Below are 23,336 nucleotides of genomic sequence, written 5' to 3'. Positions count from 1 at the left end.
GCGACCATTGCAATTGCAAAACCCATGCCTTCCGTGACCCTTACCAAGTTCTTTCTCAACTCTGCGCTACCTCACCCGTTTCCCTGCGTTTCTTCAACACTATACCTCCGCTCGTTACCCAGCCACACATATCACTCCCGGCGTGGGCTGCGATCTTCCGTGTCCGCGTTTCATCTACCTAAAACCTATACTGGAGGCACATCTGGCTTGTATACACGGCCCACGCTATTATTATTGTCCCGACAGATAGTATGTTTCCCGGAATTTATTTCTCAGAAAATCGATAGTCCACGTTTTTGGAGAAATTATGTTTGGTGATCCAGGTTGCAATGGCCGACGGGCGTTCACGAGTACAGTCACAGTTATCATGGTTTGGTTAAATATAAGTGCGTTATCCGACGGTAGTTTGCCGGTCGGACACGATTGGCGAACCCGATTGGTTTTCTTGGACGATTGGCAAATGACCATGACGTGTGCCACTATTCAGTGGGAAGGAGAGGTGCCCTTATAAGGTGTCTAAAAGCAACCACTTGCTGTTGAACTTTGATATCGCCCAGACCCTTCAAAATGAGTTGCCCCGACTGCAAGAACGGAGACGTACTTCCAGGTGAACCGACAGGGACAATCAGTACTTCGGGCGCATACTACGCGCCAGGGCCTTCTCCCCATGCTAAAAGGGCCGTTCTGCTACTCACCGATGTATTTGGGCTACCCCTCAAGAATAGCAAACTCATCGCAGATGCATTGGCGAAACGTCTGGAGTGCGACGTATGGGTGCCTGATCTCTTTGCTGGTAAGTACCTACCAATTGCCCAATGCTGACCACTCAATGTCACGATGTCCTTCCACTGGTCGCCAGGCAAGCCAATCCTAGGTGTAAACCAGCTCGACATGCCTAATCGCCCCGGCGTCAAGATAGGCTTCTTTCGCTGGGTCCGCTTCTTCTTCTCCATGCTGCCAAGCATCCCTGCCTTTATCCAAAGTCGGGCGTCAGTCGTTGATCAACGGGTGAAGTCTGTGCGTTCCTCCATTAATCTTGGCCTGTCAGATCTGCGGCTTAGTCACCTTTACAACCTAGTTCATCCAAGCGGTACAAGCAGATAAGAAGTACGAGAAGCTTGGCGCTGTGGGGTGGGTAGTTGGCGACATCGCTTCTGTGCACTGACATAGGCCCCTGATCGTGCATTATAGGTACTGCTTCGGGGGCATTGTTGCCGTTCGCTTCGGTGCTACAGACCTTTTGGATAGCATCGTGGTGGTGCACCCTGGCCCAGTCAGCTTAGAGCAGATTCGAGCTATCAAGGTGCGTCGCTTGATTCACATATCGGCATCCACTAACATCGCTTGCTTGCACTTGCAGATCCCGGCTGCCTGGGTGTGCGCAGAAGGTCAGCCTTTGCCACTGTAGATTACCTCCCGTTCGCTTAATCTCCCACAGAGGACTTTAGCTTCAGTGACAAACTGCGTGAAGAAGCTGAGGCTGTTTTCGCTGGAAGAGAAGGTGAAAACAACTGGGTTGACTACGAGTTTACATTGTACCCAGGCAAGTCTGTTAACTTCGATCTGCCGCCCATTAGTTGCTCATGTTAGCAGGCACTGTCCATGGCTTCGGTGCTCGCCCTAACCTTGACGTTCCCGAAATTAAGGAAGCATTCGAGAAATCCCAAGATCAGATTGTCAATTGGTTCAATAAGACCATTCCCGCTTCGTGAACCATGTTACCCGTGTGCGTATTTATTGTACCACACCCGATACTCCTTTGACTGTAATCGTGATACCAATATATCTTTCATCTCTTCGGACGCAGCGTGGTGCGCTAGAGAGGATGTTGCTGGTGAGTGAGCCACGGTGTAGAATATTGATTGTTATATATAGGGTCCCCACCCCCGTGCCCATGAAACTATATTACCGTTGTTGGACATCAGTGTCGGTACGTTTTTTGCTAAATCACTGTTCACTGTTGCCCCGTTCGTAACGGTAAGATCGCTTGCGACCGGACTTCGCAGTGGCGCTTGCTCCTTTCTACAGCTTCCTCTCGTTCCCGAAATTCGCAGACATAGACTTTCATTTATGTCTATTTAATGGTACTGTCTCTATCTCAAGATGACCCACCGGCAGGCAGATATCCTCCTCACCCATGAGTTGAACCTCCAGATCGTACACCTCATGGACCCTTGTCCAGGAGTATCCCACCACCGTGACGATCGCGGTGCAGGTTCCCGCAAATACTGAGGATACCCCAGACTCGGGTCTGCCACTCGCTGGCCTTGTCAGTCTAATAATAGGACGTAAGTCTTCGACGCTGGCGGCGTCCCCGTTCTCAGTGACTGACCCTTGTGCGCTGCTTGTAGATCATCAACAGCGGCCATAAGTACACGAGGATCAATGTTTATCGGTATATTGGTGCGAGCGCTCAAGCTGCTGCATTTTTCCACTGCCACCATCAAAATGGAAGGGCGCCGCGAAATAATGTCACGCATCACACAAGGACCCCAACTTGCTAAGGCGCGCGGGGAAAGTCTAATATCCGATAACCACTAAACAAACCATCACCCTTACATTCTCATGATCGATAAGGCGTATGCATCCGTGTATCTATATCATCACCATTAACCCACGCCCGAACCCTCATCTATGTGGCAGACACCGTATAATTCACAGCAAAGAACCTATTTCCCGCGTTATGTTACGAATTCGGTCCTCGGGGAAAGAACCAGGTAAAGCTTGTAAGCACTGCTTAATTTCCCCAGCCTGGGCCGCGGCGAACGGGGCCCCATGCGTCTTGCATGCGTGAGCCTGAAAATAGCAAACATGCCCAATGACGGATGATCGACCCATGAGGTCGCTGCACGTACCATGTTTCCTAGAGCGACCAGGGCACGATACACAGCTTCAGAATCTGACCGTTCGGTCTCCAGTATCTTGGAACAAACAGCGGATGATTAGCGTGAAGACAGGACGGTGAATAGAGCAGGGAATACCCGAAGAATCAACGAGATATGTTTGGAGCGAATAGATGCATCGGAAGGCGCAGAGAGGGCAAGGCACGAGACGCTGCAAAGGTGGTGAGAATTCACACCCATTGGGAAAGAGGGGTCCTAATCACTTGAATAGGATAGTCGCCAATACCACTCTATGAGTCTTGTTTAGGGTAGTGTAGGGTGCCTGAGACAATCCTTCAAAGACCTGCGAGCCGCACGCGAGAGGAAATAGGTTAGTGTGTGTAGAAATAGACCAATGTGACCATACCTTCGTAGGCCATGTTCCCTCATCAAGGCGTGTTCCTTCTTGAAATGAATTGGCTAGGGTCCTCAATAGCAGAAGGATGTTAGTCTCCCTGGGTTTGGGCAGTGGTGTGGACCATGAGGAGGACCAATCCGATGCTTCGAAAAGCGCCTCTAAGAATCGTTCTCGCAGTCCAGGGGCCGAGAACACGCTGGGACAAAAGCCGGTGAGAAGGCGGCTGAGATCGATAACTGGAGGTAGGAAGGACGCGATAATCTATTAGATGCGCAGGAACCACCTTAAAAAAGGACGAACCAGGGAATCTCTGGGAAATGGGCCACCGCCCTAAGATCTGTATGATTGCGTCCACATGCCTCTCCGACAAAGGGGCGGCTGGACGCCTAGGAGGCGTCGAGAGCAAGGGTGTGAGATGAGAGAAGATTTCTTCTAACGCAGTGGCCTCCTCTGGATACATGGCCAACGAAGAAGTAGACTATCAGCGGTGACAGAGTGCAGTCAGTAGCCATCCGTCTGGGTGAACCACGCACGTACTATTTCATTTTTTAAATCGTCGTCAAATTGCTGTACTTTATTTTGCATAGCTGCCACATTCGCTTGCTTGAATGTAATGGCTTTCGGCTGCGCGAAGGATTGAGCAAGAAGTAAATCCTATTGGAACATATCACGCTTACTACGGGCAGAATTGCAGGTGCTACGGGAGCAACTTGGGCAGGCGCAGGCGCGCCGCTATACCTTGAGGCTCCAGTGAACGGGTCCATGTAGTTGGTGGCAGGTGTGGATGAAGGGGCAGACGCCGGGGTGCCAGTATACCTTGAGGCCCCGGTATATGGATCGACGTACATAGATGTATCGGCCTGTGGCGCAGAAGGGACCGAACTCTGGTACCTTGAGGCACCTAGAACACAAAGTTTAGTTTTACCCATACCTAGCAAAGTTCGCCGAAGCCCCCACCTGTATACGGGTCCACATACTCTGAACCGCTTGTCCCAATGTTCACTCCCGCTGTATTCCGCTCGATGAACCGCACGACCTCATCGAGGTAGGTCAGAGGGAGCTCATTGGCGGCGAGGAAACGCTGTGCGCTGGAGTACGGGTTTTCTGGTAGAGTTAAGGTTGGGCTCAGTAGGTGAAAGTTTGGAAAGATGCCTACCAGTTACGTTATACGGTAGCTTGAGGGGTGGGACGCCGTCTTGAATGTCGACATCGAAGACGTAGTCATACTCCTTGCCTTGGTAGAGCTGCTTGCGACCTTGTCCTACGGCATCCACGACATCTCCGATCTTCTGCCACGCATTTGAAGCGCTATCCCACTACGGTCAGAGTAAGAATTAAGTTATTTGGTAAGTATCGACCAAAGACATACCTGATGTGCTTCCACCAACGCTCCGTTCTTCACCATCTTGACTTCTCCAGACTTCTTGCCTTCGCGGCGATCAGAATAAACTAGAGCTAAGACATACTTGTCTGAAAGGATGACATACCAGGTACGTCAAGAGCTTCCAACCCAGGGAGATCGCTCTTCTTCACATCTCCGACCTGTTGAACGGGCAAAGCCGTACTAGCAACCCTCTGCTCGTACTCGCTCAGATCTTCCGCAGACGCCCATCGTTCCTCCGAGGCACTAAATATGCGCACCACGCCGTCGCTGCAGCCACTGACGATATCACCGTTTGGCATCGAGGAGACGGCCCAGACGGATATAGCCGGGTGGACGATGGTCTGCGAGCACTCACCATCTATGCGCATACAGATGAGCAAACGGTGGCGGAGGCTAAAGAGGGAAGCGTAACAGACGCACCCCTCCAAACCCTAACCGATCGATCCTCTCCACCGGAGACGATGTCACCGTTGGGCAGGACGGAAAGGCTATATACAAAGGATGTATGCCCAGACAGAGTGTATACTACATCGCCCCCGAGGGTCCATACACGTATTTCACTGTAAATGATGCGGTTAGAGCTACCTGAAAGGGAAGCGTGCAGAATTACCTGTCGTTTGAGCAGGAAGCGAAGCCGATGTCTGGTATGAGGACCAGCCCTCGTACTGCATCTCGGTGGCCTTGATATGTCTGTATGCATTTATGCTCTTTCCATATCTTGATGGTTTTATCGGCAGAGCCTGCATGTTGCGTTAGATTGGGCACTAGAGGACCCAGCACCAGATCCAGCACCAACTGACCTGTCAAGAATTGTTGCTCGTCGATTGCAAGTACGGCCCACACCGATTGCTGGTGGCCTTTCAAATCGTAGGTGAGAGCGAAATTAGACCAAACCTTGGCAGTCCTGTGGTCATCAACACGCTGATATCAAGTCCCCGGAATCATCAAGCACTCACCTGTCCCATGACCCAGAGATTATGACCCCGCTAGCAGTCGTGTCCAGCGCACACACATTCTCCGTATGTCCAAGCAACGAGAAGTCCGGATCGTCTCCTGGGTTGTCTAGCCGAAAGACGTTTACGACTGTGTCCTGTCCACCCGTCACAACGTAACCTGTTGATCCCGGTGTCAGTTCCATCCAATATCGTACCGCAGGCGTCTACAGATCCCACCCTTTGGCACATCCGGTGTTGGAGGTATATACGCGATTGAATTGACGTAGCGTGAGCCCGCTCGAAGGATATTGGCCGGTACAAAGATAGGTTCGTCCGTGGATCTTTGCCAGGAGATCGCTGTCGAATCTCGTGAGGCCGACAGCACAAGATCGTTCGATGGTGAAGCAACCGCACGAACCTAGAGATGGCGCAGATGAATGTCGCCTCGTCAGCAACATAGCAATAGCAGATACGCACATCAGCGGAGTGCGCCGCGAGCGTTGCAGACAACTTATACGGCATGCTTGCTTCGTCTTGACCAGCGAGCACAGCGATCTTGGAGGAGCGGAAGTAAATACGCAAATGCACTGGGAAACCCCCGGAGTTGGAAAGTGGAGGTTCAGTGGCAAATGTTCACGACTTTGACGGGTCCCTCGAGATCAATGGGGAAGCCTTTAAAAGACCATGTGGGTAGAGGCAGAAAGAGGGTTGTTCTATTATATGGCTATAGAAACAAGTGTCTAGGTACTGGGAAAATGTGCACCACTCTAACGAGCCCCAGCATCGTGGATATCGACGAAAGGGAGATACGGAGGTGTAGTCTATGCCTTGCACCATTACTTCATCTCCTGCGAGGTCCTCCCAGCTACGTCCGCCGACTCTCAGAGTGTCTTCGACGATGGTAAAAAGCCATGAGGGGATGGGCGCTACACATAGCCGCCGTCGCACTTTTATGGACAACTTTAGGGCAGGCGCTGCGAACCTCTGGTATGTGGACGTTTTTGTCCCACCCTAAAGCCAACCTTCGCGGGAGAAGCACCCATGGGAGTCAAGGCTGAACATATAACCACCGTGCGCGTGCTGGCTGCAGATCTCCTTCATACAGTATCATTCAATTCATTGTGCAGTTCACAAGTGGTACAAAGGACGTAAGGGCGTAATCCACGATGCCTTGGGAGAAAAGTTCCGAGTCCGTTCTTATTCCGCGAGGTCCACGCCAGTAGCTAGAGAGATCTTGACTTTCTTGGAAGGTCGTCCGTTTTGCTGTCCAGCATGGCTTCGTTTTAGGTCGCCAGCGCCAGTGTTAATTGTCAGAGGAGGTGCTTCTTGCGTTTGGGATCCAGTGTCCAGAGTCTCATTCGTTCCAAAGGGAGTGTTGAGCCTAGCTCTCGCCAAAACCCGTCCGTCCTGTACCTAAGAAAAGGAGGCTCAGCAGTAGTTCCAAGATTAGGTATCCATCATCAAACCAATTGCGGAATATTCAATAGTTCCCGCTCAACCTTAGAATCCGGGCTGAAGTAGTTAGCATATTCTTTTGTCGTTAGGAAAGCGCAATTGAAGGCGAATCGTGGCTTCTGAATGGGCTTTCGCTTGTTCTGTTTGCCTCCCCCTTTGCCCTTACCGCTTCGCAAACTCCGGGTGGTTGTCTCTACGAGGCCCAATTCATCCACGGTAGTAATCTTCTGCGTCATGATATCTGCGGATCACGTTAGTCGCAACCTTGCACATGTGAATGACATGAACGACCTTCATCTTTGAGTCGCTTGAATAGTCGGTGGCCTTCCATAGTGCCGCATTCTTTGGAGTTACTCAGTACGAGAGTAGTGTACTATTTCTGTACGACTTACGCATTGCCTTGATGAAATCACTTTCTGTTTCCGGGTTTATCGTTTCAGCGAATTTAATCGCTCGTCTGATAAATTCTTCCCGATTAGTGAAAAGTGAGATCTAGGGATAGAACACCATCACCTGAATATCGCTAATTCTCGGAAATTAGATATCATCCGTGGATATAGGTCGACTTGAATTAGCTCCCAGTTCGGATCGCCACGAAGGCGGCAATCGAAGCATACGAATTTCTTGGGCATTCTCTGATCTTGAGCCGAGTGATAACTATGATCTTGGGGTTCTAGATAATGAGATCCTTGGTAAGGAAGAGGTATACGTACCCCATACACCTCGAGGAGAGTCAATCAAGTGAAAATCAAATATTACAAAAACGCACCAGCAATGGTACCAGTTACCACAACCACCCTCGCAGTAGCATTGATCGGTATTTTCGATCTGTATACAGGCTGAGCATATGGTGGTCTTCGCCTGTTCACGTACGCACGTCGATCTGGCACTCGCAATGCAAACCATTGTCCCTATCAGGTTTAGTGGCGCTTCCCTTCGGCGTAGTATCGATATTTTCAGTTTTGGGGTCGTCCTCATATGATTGGATGGGGTCAAGCACTTGAGTTTCCATATCTATATGGCGTAGTTGAGTGTTATGAAGTCCCTTTACCGAGAAATATATTGCCTAGCATCTCAGTATCGCCGTCTTTCTCAATCCCAAAGGCAACATCATCCAAGACTTGGGTTTCATCACCCAGATCGGCGTCTTCACGAATAGAAGAGGTGGGGAGTTTCCTTCCAGACGGAGTAGGCGTGGTCTCGTAATCCAGATGGTCTGACATTGGTGACGAGGATAGTGACGGAATACACGTTGACGAGGTCTGACGATTCGCACTTGGTGTGAATAGAAGAGCAGGATCCTGAAGAGGCTGGGTCTGTTCTAGAGGGTCGGCTTGGCCGGGTGTAAGCTGGTTTTCAGGGTGCTTCTGGCAATGAGCTTGATATAATTAACGAAGTGATTGTGATTTGTACGGACCAATTGCGCGACATGAGTCGGTACTTCCTCTGAAATACCGCCGAAGTGTGCCTCGTCGATATCCATCGAACCTTCGTCCGCATGATGGGGCCGCGCAAGCGGAATTATCTCACCGTCTATACTTCTCATACCAACGGGGACATTCTCGTTGGGAACGAGAGGCCCTTTCGGTACGGTTCGAACGTATTGGCCTTCAGGGCCGAGCTCGTATTCAGGATCTTCATCCCCTTCCGCATCCTCATCTCCTACCACCACGCCATCCACGGCCCAGGCGATGTTTCGTTGTTCTGCATCTTTCAATTGATTTTCTGCTTCGACGACCCGAACATTAGCTTCTTGTACAGGTGTGAGCTTGTGAGCGTTCTTATCGACCGAGATGGTTCCAGTGAACGTAGAATCATCGTTCTCCGTGGAGGATGGTAAGTAGCCGACGACAGATCTTACGTTGACATCCACACTATGAAACCAGCCGGACATCAGCAGCCAGGCCATATGCCAACTTGATGAGGTGATATACCTATGATGTCCCGTTTCCACGGATCCTAAACTCCACTTCTCAGGCATTTCATCCATGTCATGGGTCATGAAGTACCATTTATCCTTTTTCTGGTCTCCAGGGCGGAAATTGGGCGGTTCGTATTCAGGAGGGGTAGACTCAGTATAGAATACTTTGAACGTTGCGAAGCGTCGTTCTGCCTATGCTTAGTCCTCTACGTTGTATCAGATCAAAGTCAACAAACTCACTAGGGAGCGCCTCCATATTGTTTGTGGAATGAATCAGCGCTTTCAAAAGTCTCTGCTCGTCCCGGCATTAGTACAACGTCGCGGACTTGAGGAAGGCCGCTGACTTTGACACTGCGCTTTACGTCACGCAAAGTGGGTGGCTTGCCTCCTTTCACTGCGTCCACTACCGGGTCGCGACCATTCAGTGACATGTTCTTGACGCCCTCGTCGAGGGTCATCACAGGGATGGCTATGTTCGTTCCAGGTATCTTGTGGTACTAATACATCTTCGTAAGTCATGAAAATGATGGTTACACTAAACACGCACCTGAAAATTGAACGTGTAGGCTTCCACGATGCTATGGGAAGGTGTTAGATAGGAAATGGCTACGTATATGCGCTTTTCACTTATTGGGATCGTTGCTATCCTGAGACCAGAAGATGAACATCTCGCCTCGGGGTATCGATAGGCTACTTACGAGGTAAATTCCGAAGATGAAGCTGCGGAGGTACTGCTTCTCGACGGCATCGAATATGCCATATTCCTGACAGTCACAAGGATGAGGATGCCGGCCGCGCCGACCAGGAGACTCACCAGGTAGTTGAGTATCTTATCTGCTTCATCAGTATATCCCCGGCTCATAGTCTAGGACAGATTTAAGCGTGACAGGTAGGTCGTAAAATGATCCCCACGCACCATAATTTTGAATCCGTTGATGTTTTGCCGGATGCTTGAACTTCTTCCACTTCCCGGAGTGGAGCACTCTGATAGCTCGGTAGATACGGAGTCATCCTCGGACGTGAAGTGACTCGGGCTGAAATTGTCCGCTGGCAACAAATTGCTGGATAGTGATAGATATATGCGCACGGAACGTATACGTTGACGGAGACAACCTACCGAACGTAGGCAATGCATCCCAATCCAGCGCGAAGGAGCGTTTGGACAGCAGCTAGGCTCTGGACGGATGTGATAGCCTGTGTGGTGGTGTTGGTGCACTGAGCCTGCATGATGGTGGTGGTAGGAAGGAACAGAGTCGTGCGGAAATTATGAGAATTCCTGAGAATGCGCCGCTCGCGCGTGATCAACCTCCTTTCAGATCTGAGTTCGAGGCACTGGCGTTGGAACAGCTTCGTGTATTTAAGAATAAGAAAATTATGGGAATACATACAAATACGAGCTCGATATAAATTTGGGATCAGTGTAAAACGAAGGGAAACTGGGGTGAACGTAGCGCACAACAATATCATGAACCGATGAGGGATGTTATGCGTCTATCAAACCCTTCGCTTCGAATCGGCATCTCTGGTGTATGGAAGGGATTCTTCATGACAGCGTCCGAATATGCCTCGTAGACTTTCTGCAGCATAGAATCCGCCGTCGTCTCCGTCAGGGATGTGAGCAAAACGAACTTCGTTGCTAGCAGCGTCTCAGTATATGCCGTCGCACGGGAGATAGCCCACTGACCAGTGGGGGTCAATAAAATGGTCATTTTGAAGCTTTCGCCCTCAATAACATGTGCTCCAGAGCTGGTGCCCGTGGGCGACAAGTTTCGCGTAATGGCATGAATACCGTGCAGCGTCCCGGCCAAGACGAGGTTCTCATTTGAAGTCAACTGCGCTAATCCATCTAGACATCACGTTAGTGCTTGATGCACACGCGTAGAACCAGTGTGTTGCTCACCCGAGAAGTTGCGCTGGTAGACGAGACCACCAGCCTTGTTGATTACCTACCTCACGCGAGTTCATCACCGAGCATCGTCTACGAAGAATGAGAGCATTACCCAGAGTCCGAAGATGGCCATCTAAGTTGTCAGGACAGGCACGTCGTATAGAAGTGATCGTGGGCGCTAAAATAAATGTACCTTTCGCTGGCATCATCGTCCACCTCGACAATGCGAGGCACCCGCACAAGAGGTCGCTGGTCGCCGCCATTCACCACGCTCACGCTGACATTATGGTTGTTCTGCTTGCTTCTGGCACCGCAGCCTACTCTGCAAGCCCGCCTGGAGCGGCGGTCTCTCAAACAATTAACGCCAGCGGAAATCCAGGCGTTGGTCTCGTCCCCGGACCCGTTGAAGCAGCTCAATCCAAATGACCCGAACTCGCATCTCTCCAAAATCCTCATCCCTCGCGTCGGTGCGTGTCGTGTCGTTGGGGAACATGCATACAAAGTCTAATGAGTGGACTTAGCTGACACGGCGAATAACACTCTGGTCAGAGAGTATATCGTGTCCAAGATGAAGGCTTTGGATTGGCACATCGAGGAGGATTCTTTCACGGATACCACACCACTGGGGAAGAAGAAATTCACTAACATAATAGCAACGAAGGACCCAACCGCTCCGCGACGTGTCGTCCTCTCTGCGCATTTCGACAGCAAGTACTTCGCCTCTCACGACGTACGTGATACCACCTGGGTCTTACGTGGCCTCATTAAATGATAACAGTTCTTAGGTGCCACGGACTCTGCTGCGCCATGCGCAATGATACTCGACCTTGCGGAAACACTGAATCCATTGCTCAATAAGCGTAAAGAGCGCCTTGACGCTGGGCTTGAAGACGATGACGATATCTCGGACACTACTTTGCAGTTGATCTTCTTCGATGGGGAAGAGGCATTTAAGGAATGGACGAATACAGATTCCATATACGGCGCTCGGTGAGAACCTTGCATTTCCCCTGAAGGCCTAATAACGAATGAACAATACAGGCATCTTGCAGCAAAGTGGGAGAACACGTACATTGCTCCGGGACAGAAGAGACGGTTGTATGGCCCATCTGTTACCGAGCTTTCTACCATCGAGCACCTGATTTTACTGGACCTCCTTGGTGCCCCGTCTCCCCGCATCCGTTCATATTTCATCGATACCGCTTGGCTCTTCGATGCCATGGCAGGTGCAGAACGTCGCCTTGGAGAAAGTGGCGCCTTCGCATACGGCAATGAGCAGGGTATGGCACCAGGCAAATGGAGGAGCTATTTCCGCGCAAGGACCGGCCACGAGTCGAATTTTGGGTATATGGGAGATGATCATGTTCCTTTCCTCCACAGAGGGGTCAGTGTGCTGCATATAATATCTGAACCGTTCCCCTCGGTATGGCATACGCTTGCCGTAAGTGTACTACTACCAGTCGCCCTGCCATCTCCGTTGCTAACTTTTGACTAGGATGATGCCTCAGCTTTGGACCTTCCAACGATGCGTCGCTGGAATCTAGTATTACGAGTGTTCATGAGCGAGTACCTCAACCTGCACCCCGAACCATCAGCACGTTCCTCAAGATCACAATCAGAACTTGTAAGTCTACATATGCTCAGCTGACTCGATATCTTATGCATGTTGTAACTGAACACTCGGCATAGTAGATCTAAGAGATCTAATAGAATACACTTTATCTTTATTTTACACGTCCAGTCGACAGCAAGTCCGCTCTGAACCATACAAACGCATTTTGGCCGTTCGAAACGCTTTCAACCTGTCAACAAGGCCTTGTAATTCTTAATTAGTGCCCGAGCGTCAGTCGCTATCTACAAATTCGTTGGGTCGTGTCAGTGATACACAATGTGGTTGGAGGAAAGAAGTACCTTTTCATGTTCCCTCCCTCTCGAAAGATGTGTGTTCGCATGCTTCAAGAACGTCTTCAGCGATCCTTCACGCTCAACTTTATGTTCGTCTACTACTCGTTCGATGATATTAGGTTGCACTTGAGAACAAGACAGTGCTCCTTACGTCGGTCCGCCGCGGCGCTTGTTTCCGCTTTCCTTCTTGGAAAGAGATCTTCGACTAGAGCTGGATGTACTTGCAGGACCGCTTTCAGGTTGGACTATCCAGCGTCCTGTCATCAATACCGCAGTTAGACAAGGCGAACCCACTCACACCATTCGCTTCCCACATCAACTTCATGTCTTCGATCTTCTTATCGAGACCAATTTCCTGATTTCGGAGCTCCTCCAAATGCTGTTTCGCTGCATCCCTAGTCTAGCATCATTTCCTCTGTGCACGTACCCAAACACGAAGATGCATACAGGTGCTTGATCCCCTTCCGAGACACTTCTGTAGCATTGGCTCGACATTGCGTGAAGATTTCCTGCTTTTCTGTGGTGAATCCACTTGATTTGCCGTTGTTTTTCTTCGCGTTCGATTCTATATGCAGGATGGATATCACGGGTTCAAAGAGACAGCGGAACTGGCTCTTACTCAATGCGTCCAAAAGGCCGTCCAGGCTACTATTTGCGTATACTACGTCCCCATTGTGAACAATATGAAGGACAGCACGTACTTGTTCTGCTGGTCATCCCCATCAGCAGCTTCCTTCCCCCCTCGTTGGCACGCTTTGGCTGCATCTTTTCCCTTTGCTGGAGCATTGGTAGGGCGCCTTGGCGCCGCCGAGGTTGATTTTGCGGCCGAGCGAACCTAATTTACCATCATATTTGGTGCCTGACGAAGTGGAGTGACCTACCATTGTCTGCAAACCAAGTGGTATTTGTGAAGGAGGATGAGTTTCGCGGAGTTCTAAATTGCGGCGCGATGTTTGGGAGGCCGAAACCAAGACGTGTTGGGCGCCTAAGCTACTTGGATCTTGGCGTCATTGAGTACAGGCTGTACAGCAAACGTCAAAGTGATGGATTTGTGAGTAAACTGCTCGTCCAGGCCATTGACAGCTACTAACGAGAATTACAGCTTGGAACTTAAGATACATCAACGCATTCTTTCCGACATCGCGTCAATTGACCAGAAGTCCGATGAAGACATCAACCATGCGCAACACTTGATTGCGTCCAAAGTTCGGACTCGGGCCACCAGGCAGGATATAGAAGCAGGAGCTGAAGATGGCCCTAAGTTACAGCAGGAGTCGACGCGTGTTTACATGGTGAGTTCAAGCTGGATGTTACCAGCAATACTTGCTCAGGAACTACGATTGTTGATAGCCGGCATCGCGGGTTCACTGCAATATCGCATTCGGAGAACTTGTGGCGAACTTTCCCGATGACTACATACGCGAGAATATTGGAACCCTCATCCCAGCTCTCGTTGAAATCCTAGGGGACGTCCCGTTCATTGACTTCGACAAATGCCTCTCTTGGGATGGTATATTCGCATCTCTATTGTTGGCCGCACACTGCTAACACGCATGCTTATAGACTGGGCGCTGCCAGACCAACTAGTCTATGCCATAGTTTCTGCCTTGCTGACTCTCTCTAATTCGTACCCCGACTATCGCGGAGAGGTGACCATCGCAATATGTAACTTCCTCGCCGGGATTGCTCGTGGTATCGAATCTTCTAGCCGTAAGTCATGCAATCCTCTTCCTTGGAGCTATGGTATCTCATACTCTACTCCCTCAGCCGTCGACATCCTTACTCACCTCGCCCCTGCTTTACACGGTCTATACCGTGCTATCAGTTCCACGCCTTTCCCTTGGTCCCTTTCCCAATGGCAACAAACTACCAAGTGTCTCAATGAGCTCCGCGGGCCCTCCATTGTCGACAAGTTGAACCATATACCCACAGGCATTCTGCGGGATGAGGACGCCCACTCCGACGAGCTGCAATTCATCCAGACTTTCATTTCTCGATATATATCTAACGGACGTCCCCTAAGCGGATTCTTCGTGGTGTGTTGTGTCATCGAGATGCAATGGACTATCTTAGCTCAGGCCCTCGCCCCTCCTCGCACTACTGACCTCAAGAAGGTGTCAGAGGCTGCAGCCGCCAATAGGGCTTGGTCTACCCTAATGCACGACGCGGCTCTCCAGATTGACGTTACACAAGAGGATGCGACTGAAACCCTGAGAGCAACCATCGCGTATGCAATGCAGTGTTTCGCAGATTTACTTGTCCAGATTGAAGAGATGGAGGCGGAGCCTTCAATGGATACGTACGCCTGGGAGACCATGTCGGAGAGTATTGTAAGCGCACGCATTTTGTTGTCATTCTTCTGGGGACGCTGACGGTATGTAGAAACTAGCGACGATCTGTTCCGTAGCTCTTCAAGAGTTCGACGACAAACTACTCTCCCGATTGCTCCTACTATTGAGTGCTGAGTCTCCCATATCTGATAATCTCGTCCAAGAGGCCGCCTTGAAGGCCACTACTGTTGCAGTTCAGAAGTATGTCATACCATCAATTACACTACTTTTTACTCAATATATGTGTGTAGTTTCCCGGAAATAGCACCTCGGATGGCAAGCCAATTGCGAAGATTTGTGACTTCACCTCTGGCGATCTTCGAATTCAAGTTCGCTTCCGAGACGCGTGCTCCTCCACCGTTAGCTGCGGCTGCCAAATGCATGGCGCTTTGTATAAAGGTTGGCATTTGTTTGCCAACATCGTACAAAATGAGCTCACCTTCTGGTCAGCTCGCGCCAGGCGATGACATTATCATGTCGACGATGTATTCACTGTTGAACTATATTGCCGCCACGAGCAAAGACTTGGCGGGAAGTTCGACTTCATCGCATATACTGAATCCATCTCTTCAAGCCCTGCAAGAGTCTAACGCACATTCCGCTGAAGTCGGCCTCAGTACCCTGACGGAAGATGAGAAGCGACTGGTAGGGATAAGCACCATCTCCGTCGTCACTCGGCTTGCGCTTGAATTTGATATCGAGGAGGTGCGTCTGTCAGCTATCCTCTAAGATGCCGTACTGAAAGATGGTGCAGGTCACTCGCCTGACCATATCTATGTTGCTGCAACGTATTCGCTCCGCGGAGCCTACAGTTGAAGCCGCCATCGCATACAACTTAGTCGACCTAGCTCTCGCAGCCCCTGAAAGCTCCTTTCTTGACATTATTCGTGCCCTGTCCTCAATCAATAGATCCGCCAACCCGGATGATCCTAGATTCTCCAACAATATGGTAGCTATACGTTTACCATATCACCTTGAGCTTATACTTAAGCGGGGGAATAGGTCCTCGCCGCTCAAACCCGCCTTGCAAACGAGTTATATCGTCGACCTAAACTCTACGAAACGTACCTTACCGAACTACTGACATTGTTTGCGGACAAGGGTGTTGCAATTCAGAACCTTGTGACCTCTAATCCACATATTAAGGTACGCGCGTCCCGACTATAGTTTCCTTTGTCTTGATTCTGTCTCTGGTGGTGTAGACAGAGGACATGATTGAACAACTGGCGTCCCTGCTCCTCCCCATTAATGCACTTCTGGCCCACGATGATTTCGAGCCGCACATAGACGCTTCACCTAGCCTCGTTTCTTTGTTCCGCAATATGTGGTTCCTATGCGTACTGTTCAACTTGACGTGGCTAGAACGCGATGTCACTGCCATGGACTGGCAGAAGACTACGCTGTCTCGAATTGCCGCCAAGACACCAAACGTTGTGCTCGAAGAGTCGAGCGATGCAGCTGCCAGCGACCTGGAGTATAATTCTGTGTTGCGGCAAGACTACGTTAATACAGTGAGTAGTTTCTGCCTGCCGCCCCCCAATGCCATATTGGCTCATCTTATTCTTGGAGGTCGTGTCTAAGCATCGAGCTTCACTCACGAAACACATATCTCTGCGATCAAGTGACGTCCGTTATCTTTCCTCTGGACAAATTATCTTCCTGCTGGCCATGCATGACATTCAATACATGCGTTCCTCCGTTGGCCTGACTTCATCCCTTGCTACCTACTTTGTCAATGACAGCCTCAATAGTAACGCTGGGCTGAGCGGCTGTATGGAGTCTATTGCTGAAAAGGTACTTAACTTGACGTCATCCCTAAAGCATGATATTCACTTTGACAAAAGGTGATCCGTGAAAGTATCTCGGAGCTGAGCCGCTTGGCCTCAGAACAAGTTCTTCCACCTTGCCTCGCCGCCGAACTCCAAACACTCCTGATTTTCAGTACCCACCGTATTGCGAAGGCCCGCGACGTCGCGTCCAAATACCTCAACAGGCTTATGACAGCGTTCCCCTCCTTGATGTGTGATCCACCTCTGGTCTTTGCCATCCTTGAAGTCTTGACTTTGTTACGTCGGGCGTGCGAGAATGAATTTGTGGACGAGGTTGGACCTACGCAACATATGTGGGCTGTCTCTGATGTCGTTAATAGTTCAACCCGGTCTTCGAATACCGCTCAGATCGAAGCGACATCACTTTACAGCTGAGCGACGATTATCAAGTGCGAAACGACATCCTAGCCCATTTGCACCGCAATGCTACTACTTGGTTCGACTTCGCCTTAGCCCGAGCACCTATTGAATTGCAATCCACACTTCAGGTGCGCTGAATACCGGAGTATTTCGTCCACAGGGAGACTGACACACAGTCGTAGAAATATCTTGCAGTTGGGCAACCCTCTGGCACTGATTCAGCCGAACTTGGCGCTACGATGGCCGAGAAGTTTGGGAAGGCGATTGGACCTATTCAACGGCAACTAGGTATGTTCTGTGTCTTGATTTATCAAATACATCTGACACGTGTGTTTAGCATCGTTGTCGAACTACGTCAAGCTGAAGACCGATCGTTCGAAGGCCCTCGCAAGTCAGATAGCTAGCAAGGGGTATTTCGCAGGAGAAGCAGCCGGCATCCGATTAGCAAGTCGAAAAGGTAACGAGATATTGCTGGAAGTCTCTAACTTAACTCATGTATCACAGGTACCGACAAGCTCGAGAAGTTGCCTCCTCAGTCCGCTCCATCGTCCGAGATACAGGCACTGAAATCCAAGATGGCCAACACTCTGGGCGAGATACGTAGCAAGAAAAGCTCGCTGACCGTGCAAGACCTCAAGCGCTTGCTGTTCCGTTGTGCTGCGACCTTGATCTCCCTACAGAAGGTTCGGGTCCCCGATTTATCTCTTTTTCAAGGTTTACTAAACACACGGAATGTGACAGTGCGAACACGATCTCCTCCATTACTTAGTTGCGCTACCGTTCGAGATCTCTACCCCATCCGCTATCACATCCGGCATAGAAGTCTGGTCTTGGGTGATTGTCGAAAAACCTGAGTTAGAAGTAACCGTCATGATGGAATTGCTTTCAGCATGGACGAACTCAATCCGGGTTGAGAAGGGCATCTTTTCCCGGTCCATAAAGTTCGTATCAAAGTCCGACCTCGTCAAGTATCCTGCACTTACCCCATAGCCTTTAGTTACGATGACCCTTTCTACCATTCTATAGACTATAGCCCCACCGACAAGGACGTCATCGACCGTGGCATGGCCCATGCGATTCGCCTACTAGCACCTCATCACATGGTTTTGAAGATGCTCTTCAGTCGATTGCAGGCTGCGAAGTATCGTAGACCATCTGTCATGTATATCTTTCAGACGCTGGTTCTTCGGTCTGCTCGGTCATGCAAATATATGAGGTAACTCATCAAGCTAGTACCAGTGCGTGGATAGACTAACTCTATGCTTCAACAGCACACATGCGCTAGCCAGGGACCCTAGATTTTCTTTTCTGCTTTTTGGCTTTGAGACGCTGAGGAACTCCCACTTGGACCTGTACTGCGAGAGCGTCCTTCGCGAGAGCCTGTACAGTACAGCATACTCATGGTTCGCTGTCCGTTCCCAGTGCGTGGCCATCACGTTTGCGCGCACGCTTCACTAAGTTCTTTGTAGGTGGACATATGGCGCTAATCGAGTGCAAGTGGACTCTGACATGAAGATTCTTACAGAATTCTTGTCATGTCTTCATGCGGACGCTGTTCGCGGAAACACCTCAATCTCGAGTCTGTCCGTAGCCCAGGCTATGCCAAGTCCTCGCCGTAGGTTCCCCAGATGCTTCTAGGGGAGCAATATGCTCACACAAATATAGGCTTCGCGGCGCGTTTGAAGGACATAAGCATACCGTTACGGACGCTCGTTGAAAACGAGATATTTCGCCTCGCAGTATGGATCAACCCCGCCAATGATCCAAAGCGTGGCACAGATCCCATGTCGACTCCAGAACGTAGTCTAGCGGAGGTATAGACCTTAAATTGCGACTCGAAGCAACATTGACCCTCTTTGTCTAGCAATGGCCCAATATGATTCGCACAATGTGGCAGATAGATCCGGCCCTTGTGGTCCACTTACCAGACCGGTTTAAATCTCCACTTGTTCGTCAAGAAGTCGTGAAGATGATTCGATCCAGCCCGTTGGACGTTCTCGATACACCCGAAGCACTCCTCTTCCTTGTCGGCGAGCGCTTGGAAGTTGGGATCCAAAGAGACTTCAAGGTATCTTCACACTTTCATCTTCGTGTATATAATCTACAGCTTCGTTGCAGCACCTCTTACTGTGGGCACCAGTCCCGCCAATCATTGCCAACGCCTTGTTCGAGAAGCGTTACAACAACGAACCGTGTATCCTACAATATGCACACCGCGTGTTAGAACAGCATCCAGTCGACCTTACTTTCTTCTTTGTCCCTCAAGTGGTGCAAGCCTTACGCTATGATGATCTTGGTGCGCTGGTTCCCCAGCTAATGAACCTAATCCTCATCTAGCTATAGGTTACGTAGCCCGCTTCATATTCGAGACCGCCAAGATCTCACAACTCTTCTGCCACCAAATCATATGGAACATGAACGCCAATTGCTATAAGGACGATTCCGCAGAGATTGTTCGTAGTCTTGTGAACTCGTGGTCCATCGTTTTACCCATCCGATTTTTAGGAAGATTCACTGAAGCCAGCTTTGGACAAGATGACGGCACTGGTCGTTAAGTCACTCTCTGGGGATGCTCGAGAATTCTACGACAAAGAGTTCACGTTCTTCCATGAGGTCACTTCTATCTCAGGCAAACTCAAGCCCTTCATCAAGAAGACAAAGCCAGAGAAGAAGGTAAAAATATACTCCCCCAACAATCTATCCTACTCACGATCGCATTATTCTAGGCAAAGATAGACGAAGAGATGGCTAAGATCAACGTCGAAGTCGGCGTCTATTTGCCGAGTAATCCAGACGGCAAGGTAGTGGACATCGACAAGAAGTCAGGCCGGCCCCTTCAGAGTCATGCAAAGGTAAGCTGCACGTACACTCACGCTATAATTCACTAACACTCGCCGAACTAGGCTCCATTCATGGCCACCTTCAAAGTACAGAAGGAACGAATTACAATTGACTCAGACCCAGACTCAGTGCTAGACGGCGACGGTGGTGTTGAGACACGCACGACGTGCGAGGTTTGGCAGCAAGCTATCTTCAAGGTTGGCGATGACTGCCGTCAAGATGTGCTGGCGTTGCAAGTCATTGCGATGTTCAAGAACATCTATACCAGCATAGGGCTGACACTTTATCTATTCCCATATCGTGTCACTGCCACTGCCCCTGGTGTATGTCTTCACGTTGTTAGCCCTGGGCACTCGTTCATCCATTCCTGCATATTATAGTGTGGTGTCATTGACGTCGTTCCAAACGCTACTTCGCGCGACGAGATGGGACGCGCCAAGGTCAACGACTTGCTTGACTTCTTCATAGCCAAATACGGCGGCCAGGATACTTTAGCGTTCCAACAAGCGCGGCTTAAATTCATACAGTCGATGGCAGCGTATTCCGTTGCTTGCTACATCCTTCAGATAAAGGATAGACATAACGGCAACATCATGATTGACGGAGAAGGTCATATAGTCCACGTCGGTAAGTTAACATTCCCTACACAGCCAGCAACTGCATTATTAACGCGGTTGGACGCAGACTTCGGCTTCCTTTTCGATATAGATGAGTGCTTATATCTAATCGTGCTGCTAAAAGTTCTTATTGCGTGCTTTTGGGATTCTACGTCCAGGAGTAAGTTGCTTTCTCACTTTCCATGTTTTATCTGGTTTACCGTCGTGACAGGGTGTAAAATTTGAACCACACTCTTTCAAGCTCAACCATGAGATGGTAATCCTTATGGGAGGGCGGTACTCACAAGGGTATCAGCTCTTCCAACAGCTCACAATCAAAGCCTTCCTTGCACTACGGCCGCACGCTGAGCAAATAATCGGCACAGTTCGCCTGATGCTTGATACTGGGCTTCCTTCCTTTAAGGGGGAAGGGACCATCAAGCGGCTGCGGGAAAGGTTTGTCCTCCAATACAATGAGAGGCAGGCTGCGGAATGGATGTTGAGCGTGGTACGGAATGCGCACGAGAATATACGAAGCACAGCATACGATGAATTTCAGAGGGTGAGTTCATGCCTTTCGTCGTCTGCGACTACGCTCATGGTGCGGAATCATAGTTACAAAATGGTATGTTCAATGTATTGGAAGCTCATTGCAAATCCCATTAATGAATTGTGTTACAGGAATACCGTACAAATAGTATATCGGTGCACTCATTTGTTTGTGGTGACTTCAGAAATTTGATGTTCAATGAACTCCACGAATCTTGCTCTTGTCCGCAAGCCAGGGATGATAACCACTGCTCACTAACATCAAGGCACTATGGCCGAGTGGTTAAGGCGACAGATTCGAATCAAGTAGTATCTGTTTGGGTTTCCCAGCGCAGGTTCAAATCCTGCTGGTGTCGCTTTTTGCATCTTATAATTTTCCAGCCGCCGACACCGCCAGTGGCCTGCCCCCTGAGGAATATACTGAAGCTCCGGAACCCACTCACCCAACTTTGTATAGCATATATACCATGAACTCCAGTATTCAATATTCAGGTCCCTCCACAGACCACGGTAGAGTGTGAGGGCTGGTCTGACTCTTTATCAAGCTGATTAAAAGTTACAAATGCGGGAGAAAAGTATTAGCGACAAAATGACCACCGCAGGGGTCGAACCTGCAATCTCCTGATTCGTAGTCAGACGCGATGCCATTTCGCCAGGCGGCCATGAATGACTTGCTGCCACAGACATATAATACGCGCGCCGCCCACTTTACTGATTACTTCTAGGTCTACGCAAGATTCTCATTGTCAGCATGAACTTCGATCTCGACGATCTGATATGGAAAGCCATGGGCAGTCTCGTTCGCTCACTGTTGATGACCGCCTCGACGTGGATTTATCGCTACCCGAATTACTGCTTTACGGCTATCGCCTTCGTGGCCATCATGTTGGGATTCAACTTCAGCTTCAACCTTAAGGACGACGAAGACGAGGCGGTGACAGCAAAAGAACGCACGGACGCACGAGACGCACTCCATGCGCTTCAAAATGTGGTTGTGCCCACATCGGGGACCTGGCCCTCAGCCTACGGCGCGTCTCTGATATCTGTCACGACAGAGAAGTCCCCGTGTCGATCGAAGGATCCAAGGCGACTCCAGGAGGCAGAGCCTGCGAGTACCAGGGAGCTCAAGACCATCAAACTGCCGCTGTTCCAGCTTGTACAAGATATAATCGCTGGACGAATGGAACTTAGGACGCCTGCTGATATGGACGACTTCCTCTCGAATACACTTAAGGTATACGATTGGCATGTTCTTCTGGAGGTCGAGAGCACACGTCTACCACGTCTTGTAACCTGGTTAGCTAAGTCACAATACGGTGGTTTGAAGGTAAGCGAATTGCAGCATATACCCATGTCAGCTAGCACTCAAACGCCCATACATGGACGTTGCCAGCCCCAGGACATCATTGAACGTGAGATCGACTGTCCTTGTATAAGTATGGTAGTGCTTGACTAGTTTTGGCGGGATTAGACAGAGGTAATCGCACCGAATGCGCCGTCAGCCTCGATATCGCTCCCTTCTCTGAAATTTCGAAGATCTTTCGACTCATGGACAATACACTCCAGCATGGAACACAAGCTTCAATCTACTTCTCGTCCATAGCCCCGGATCTGGCATTTCTCGGGCCCGAATACACCATATGTGCGGTATCCTTTTTTATGAGGCAACAAACCTTCGCAAGACCCATTCTCTCCAAGGAAAGATCGCGGTATAAAGCTCAAGCTCAAGCTCACGGTGCATATACGCACGACGACGATCCTCCTACACGAGCGTATACCTCAACGCCTCTTCTTCTAAATCTAGCCAAGGTAACCGGACTACTGGCGACCCACGCTCCGGGCCTGCACATCGACTACATTCAAGACGTATCTCTGGAAACCAGGTTGTCTCTGGTGCACGAGGAGAAACAGTTAGCGGAGGACTCCAAGACCAGGAAGACATACGTGCGAAGATACAATATACGCGCATATCTCGAAGAACGTTTCATGCTGGCTTGGGAGGCCGGGTTATTAGGAAACGGTAACCTGCAGCGGTGGAAGGTCAGGGTGTCCAAGCGATGATTCGACCTCCGTTTGTTGGTGGGGCTAGTATCGCCCGCTCGT

At 50.0% G+C, this 23,336-nt stretch overlaps 7 protein-coding genes across 7 annotated transcripts; 3 read left to right on the top strand and 4 right to left on the bottom strand.

The window, feature by feature from the left end:
* Positions 1 to 567: 567 nt before the first annotated feature.
* Positions 568 to 1,712, top strand: PC9H_000548 (uncharacterized protein; the record flags this gene model as incomplete). Its single annotated transcript, XM_036770203.1, has 7 exons — positions 568 to 793; positions 860 to 1,017; positions 1,079 to 1,131; positions 1,192 to 1,303; positions 1,361 to 1,388; positions 1,439 to 1,515; positions 1,578 to 1,712. The coding sequence occupies 7 exons, from the start codon at positions 568 to 570 to the stop codon at positions 1,710 to 1,712; spliced, it is 789 nt and encodes a 262-aa protein (XP_036636048.1).
* A 943-nt stretch (positions 1,713 to 2,655) lies between these two features.
* Positions 2,656 to 6,081, bottom strand: PC9H_000547 (uncharacterized protein; the record flags this gene model as incomplete). The annotated part of the gene is made up of 18 exons (XM_036770202.1): positions 2,656 to 2,796; positions 2,856 to 2,921; positions 2,982 to 3,054; positions 3,107 to 3,186; positions 3,250 to 3,476; positions 3,541 to 3,718; positions 3,778 to 3,864; positions 3,918 to 4,141; positions 4,198 to 4,344; positions 4,397 to 4,556; positions 4,610 to 4,668; positions 4,728 to 4,982; positions 5,045 to 5,184; positions 5,235 to 5,364; positions 5,425 to 5,528; positions 5,581 to 5,737; positions 5,797 to 5,977; positions 6,037 to 6,081. The coding sequence occupies 18 exons, from the start codon at positions 6,079 to 6,081 to the stop codon at positions 2,656 to 2,658; spliced, it is 2,454 nt and encodes an 817-aa protein (XP_036636047.1).
* A 675-nt stretch (positions 6,082 to 6,756) lies between these two features.
* HOP1 (DNA binding protein) lies at positions 6,757 to 10,162 on the bottom strand (the record flags this gene model as incomplete). The annotated part of the gene is made up of 18 exons (XM_036770201.1): positions 6,757 to 6,972; positions 7,026 to 7,255; positions 7,306 to 7,356; positions 7,407 to 7,471; positions 7,528 to 7,687; positions 7,728 to 7,842; positions 7,892 to 8,028; positions 8,066 to 8,381; positions 8,432 to 8,888; positions 8,949 to 9,123; positions 9,176 to 9,227; positions 9,280 to 9,432; positions 9,483 to 9,513; positions 9,563 to 9,582; positions 9,634 to 9,699; positions 9,750 to 9,800; positions 9,852 to 9,996; positions 10,053 to 10,162. 18 exons carry the CDS (start codon positions 10,160 to 10,162, stop codon positions 6,757 to 6,759), a joined length of 2,550 nt encoding a protein of 849 aa, XP_036636046.1.
* A 236-nt stretch (positions 10,163 to 10,398) lies between these two features.
* Positions 10,399 to 10,956, bottom strand: PC9H_000545 (uncharacterized protein; the record flags this gene model as incomplete). The annotated part of the gene is made up of 4 exons (XM_036770200.1): positions 10,399 to 10,571; positions 10,620 to 10,781; positions 10,836 to 10,881; positions 10,936 to 10,956. The coding sequence occupies 4 exons, from the start codon at positions 10,954 to 10,956 to the stop codon at positions 10,399 to 10,401; spliced, it is 402 nt and encodes a 133-aa protein (XP_036636045.1).
* A 90-nt stretch (positions 10,957 to 11,046) lies between these two features.
* Positions 11,047 to 12,471, top strand: PC9H_000544 (uncharacterized protein; the record flags this gene model as incomplete). Its single annotated transcript, XM_036770199.1, has 5 exons — positions 11,047 to 11,290; positions 11,345 to 11,553; positions 11,602 to 11,813; positions 11,865 to 12,264; positions 12,319 to 12,471. 5 exons carry the CDS (start codon positions 11,047 to 11,049, stop codon positions 12,469 to 12,471), a joined length of 1,218 nt encoding a protein of 405 aa, XP_036636044.1.
* A 149-nt stretch (positions 12,472 to 12,620) lies between these two features.
* Positions 12,621 to 13,514, bottom strand: PC9H_000543 (uncharacterized protein; the record flags this gene model as incomplete). The annotated part of the gene is made up of 6 exons (XM_036770198.1): positions 12,621 to 12,677; positions 12,735 to 12,826; positions 12,880 to 12,973; positions 13,027 to 13,123; positions 13,176 to 13,389; positions 13,430 to 13,514. The coding sequence occupies 6 exons, from the start codon at positions 13,512 to 13,514 to the stop codon at positions 12,621 to 12,623; spliced, it is 639 nt and encodes a 212-aa protein (XP_036636043.1).
* A 257-nt stretch (positions 13,515 to 13,771) lies between these two features.
* On the top strand, positions 13,772 to 23,294 carry STT4 (phosphatidylinositol-4- kinase; the record flags this gene model as incomplete). Its single annotated transcript, XM_036770197.1, has 35 exons — positions 13,772 to 13,779; positions 13,831 to 14,020; positions 14,079 to 14,238; positions 14,292 to 14,438; positions 14,496 to 15,058; positions 15,111 to 15,259; positions 15,310 to 15,457; positions 15,509 to 15,763; positions 15,813 to 16,007; positions 16,061 to 16,204; positions 16,261 to 16,569; positions 16,628 to 16,852; positions 16,903 to 17,160; positions 17,208 to 17,375; positions 17,430 to 17,535; positions 17,585 to 17,704; positions 17,752 to 17,930; positions 17,989 to 18,188; positions 18,245 to 18,463; positions 18,519 to 18,668; positions 18,717 to 18,862; positions 18,913 to 19,061; positions 19,112 to 19,315; positions 19,366 to 19,543; positions 19,591 to 19,700; positions 19,753 to 19,920; positions 19,974 to 20,099; positions 20,151 to 20,411; positions 20,469 to 20,715; positions 20,773 to 20,816; positions 20,917 to 21,246; positions 21,300 to 21,309; positions 21,959 to 22,560; positions 22,627 to 22,645; positions 22,705 to 23,294. 35 exons carry the CDS (start codon positions 13,772 to 13,774, stop codon positions 23,292 to 23,294), a joined length of 7,077 nt encoding a protein of 2,358 aa, XP_036636042.1.
* Between the last annotated feature and the right edge of the window lie 42 nt (positions 23,295 to 23,336).

Source organism: Pleurotus ostreatus, assembly GCF_014466165.1.
Source record: "Pleurotus ostreatus strain PC9 chromosome Unknown scaffold_1, whole genome shotgun sequence".
In the NCBI taxonomy this organism is placed as follows: domain Eukaryota; kingdom Fungi; phylum Basidiomycota; class Agaricomycetes; order Agaricales; family Pleurotaceae; genus Pleurotus; species Pleurotus ostreatus.
Note: the sequence above shows the minus strand (reverse complement) of the source record. Positions and strands in the feature narration are given on the sequence as shown.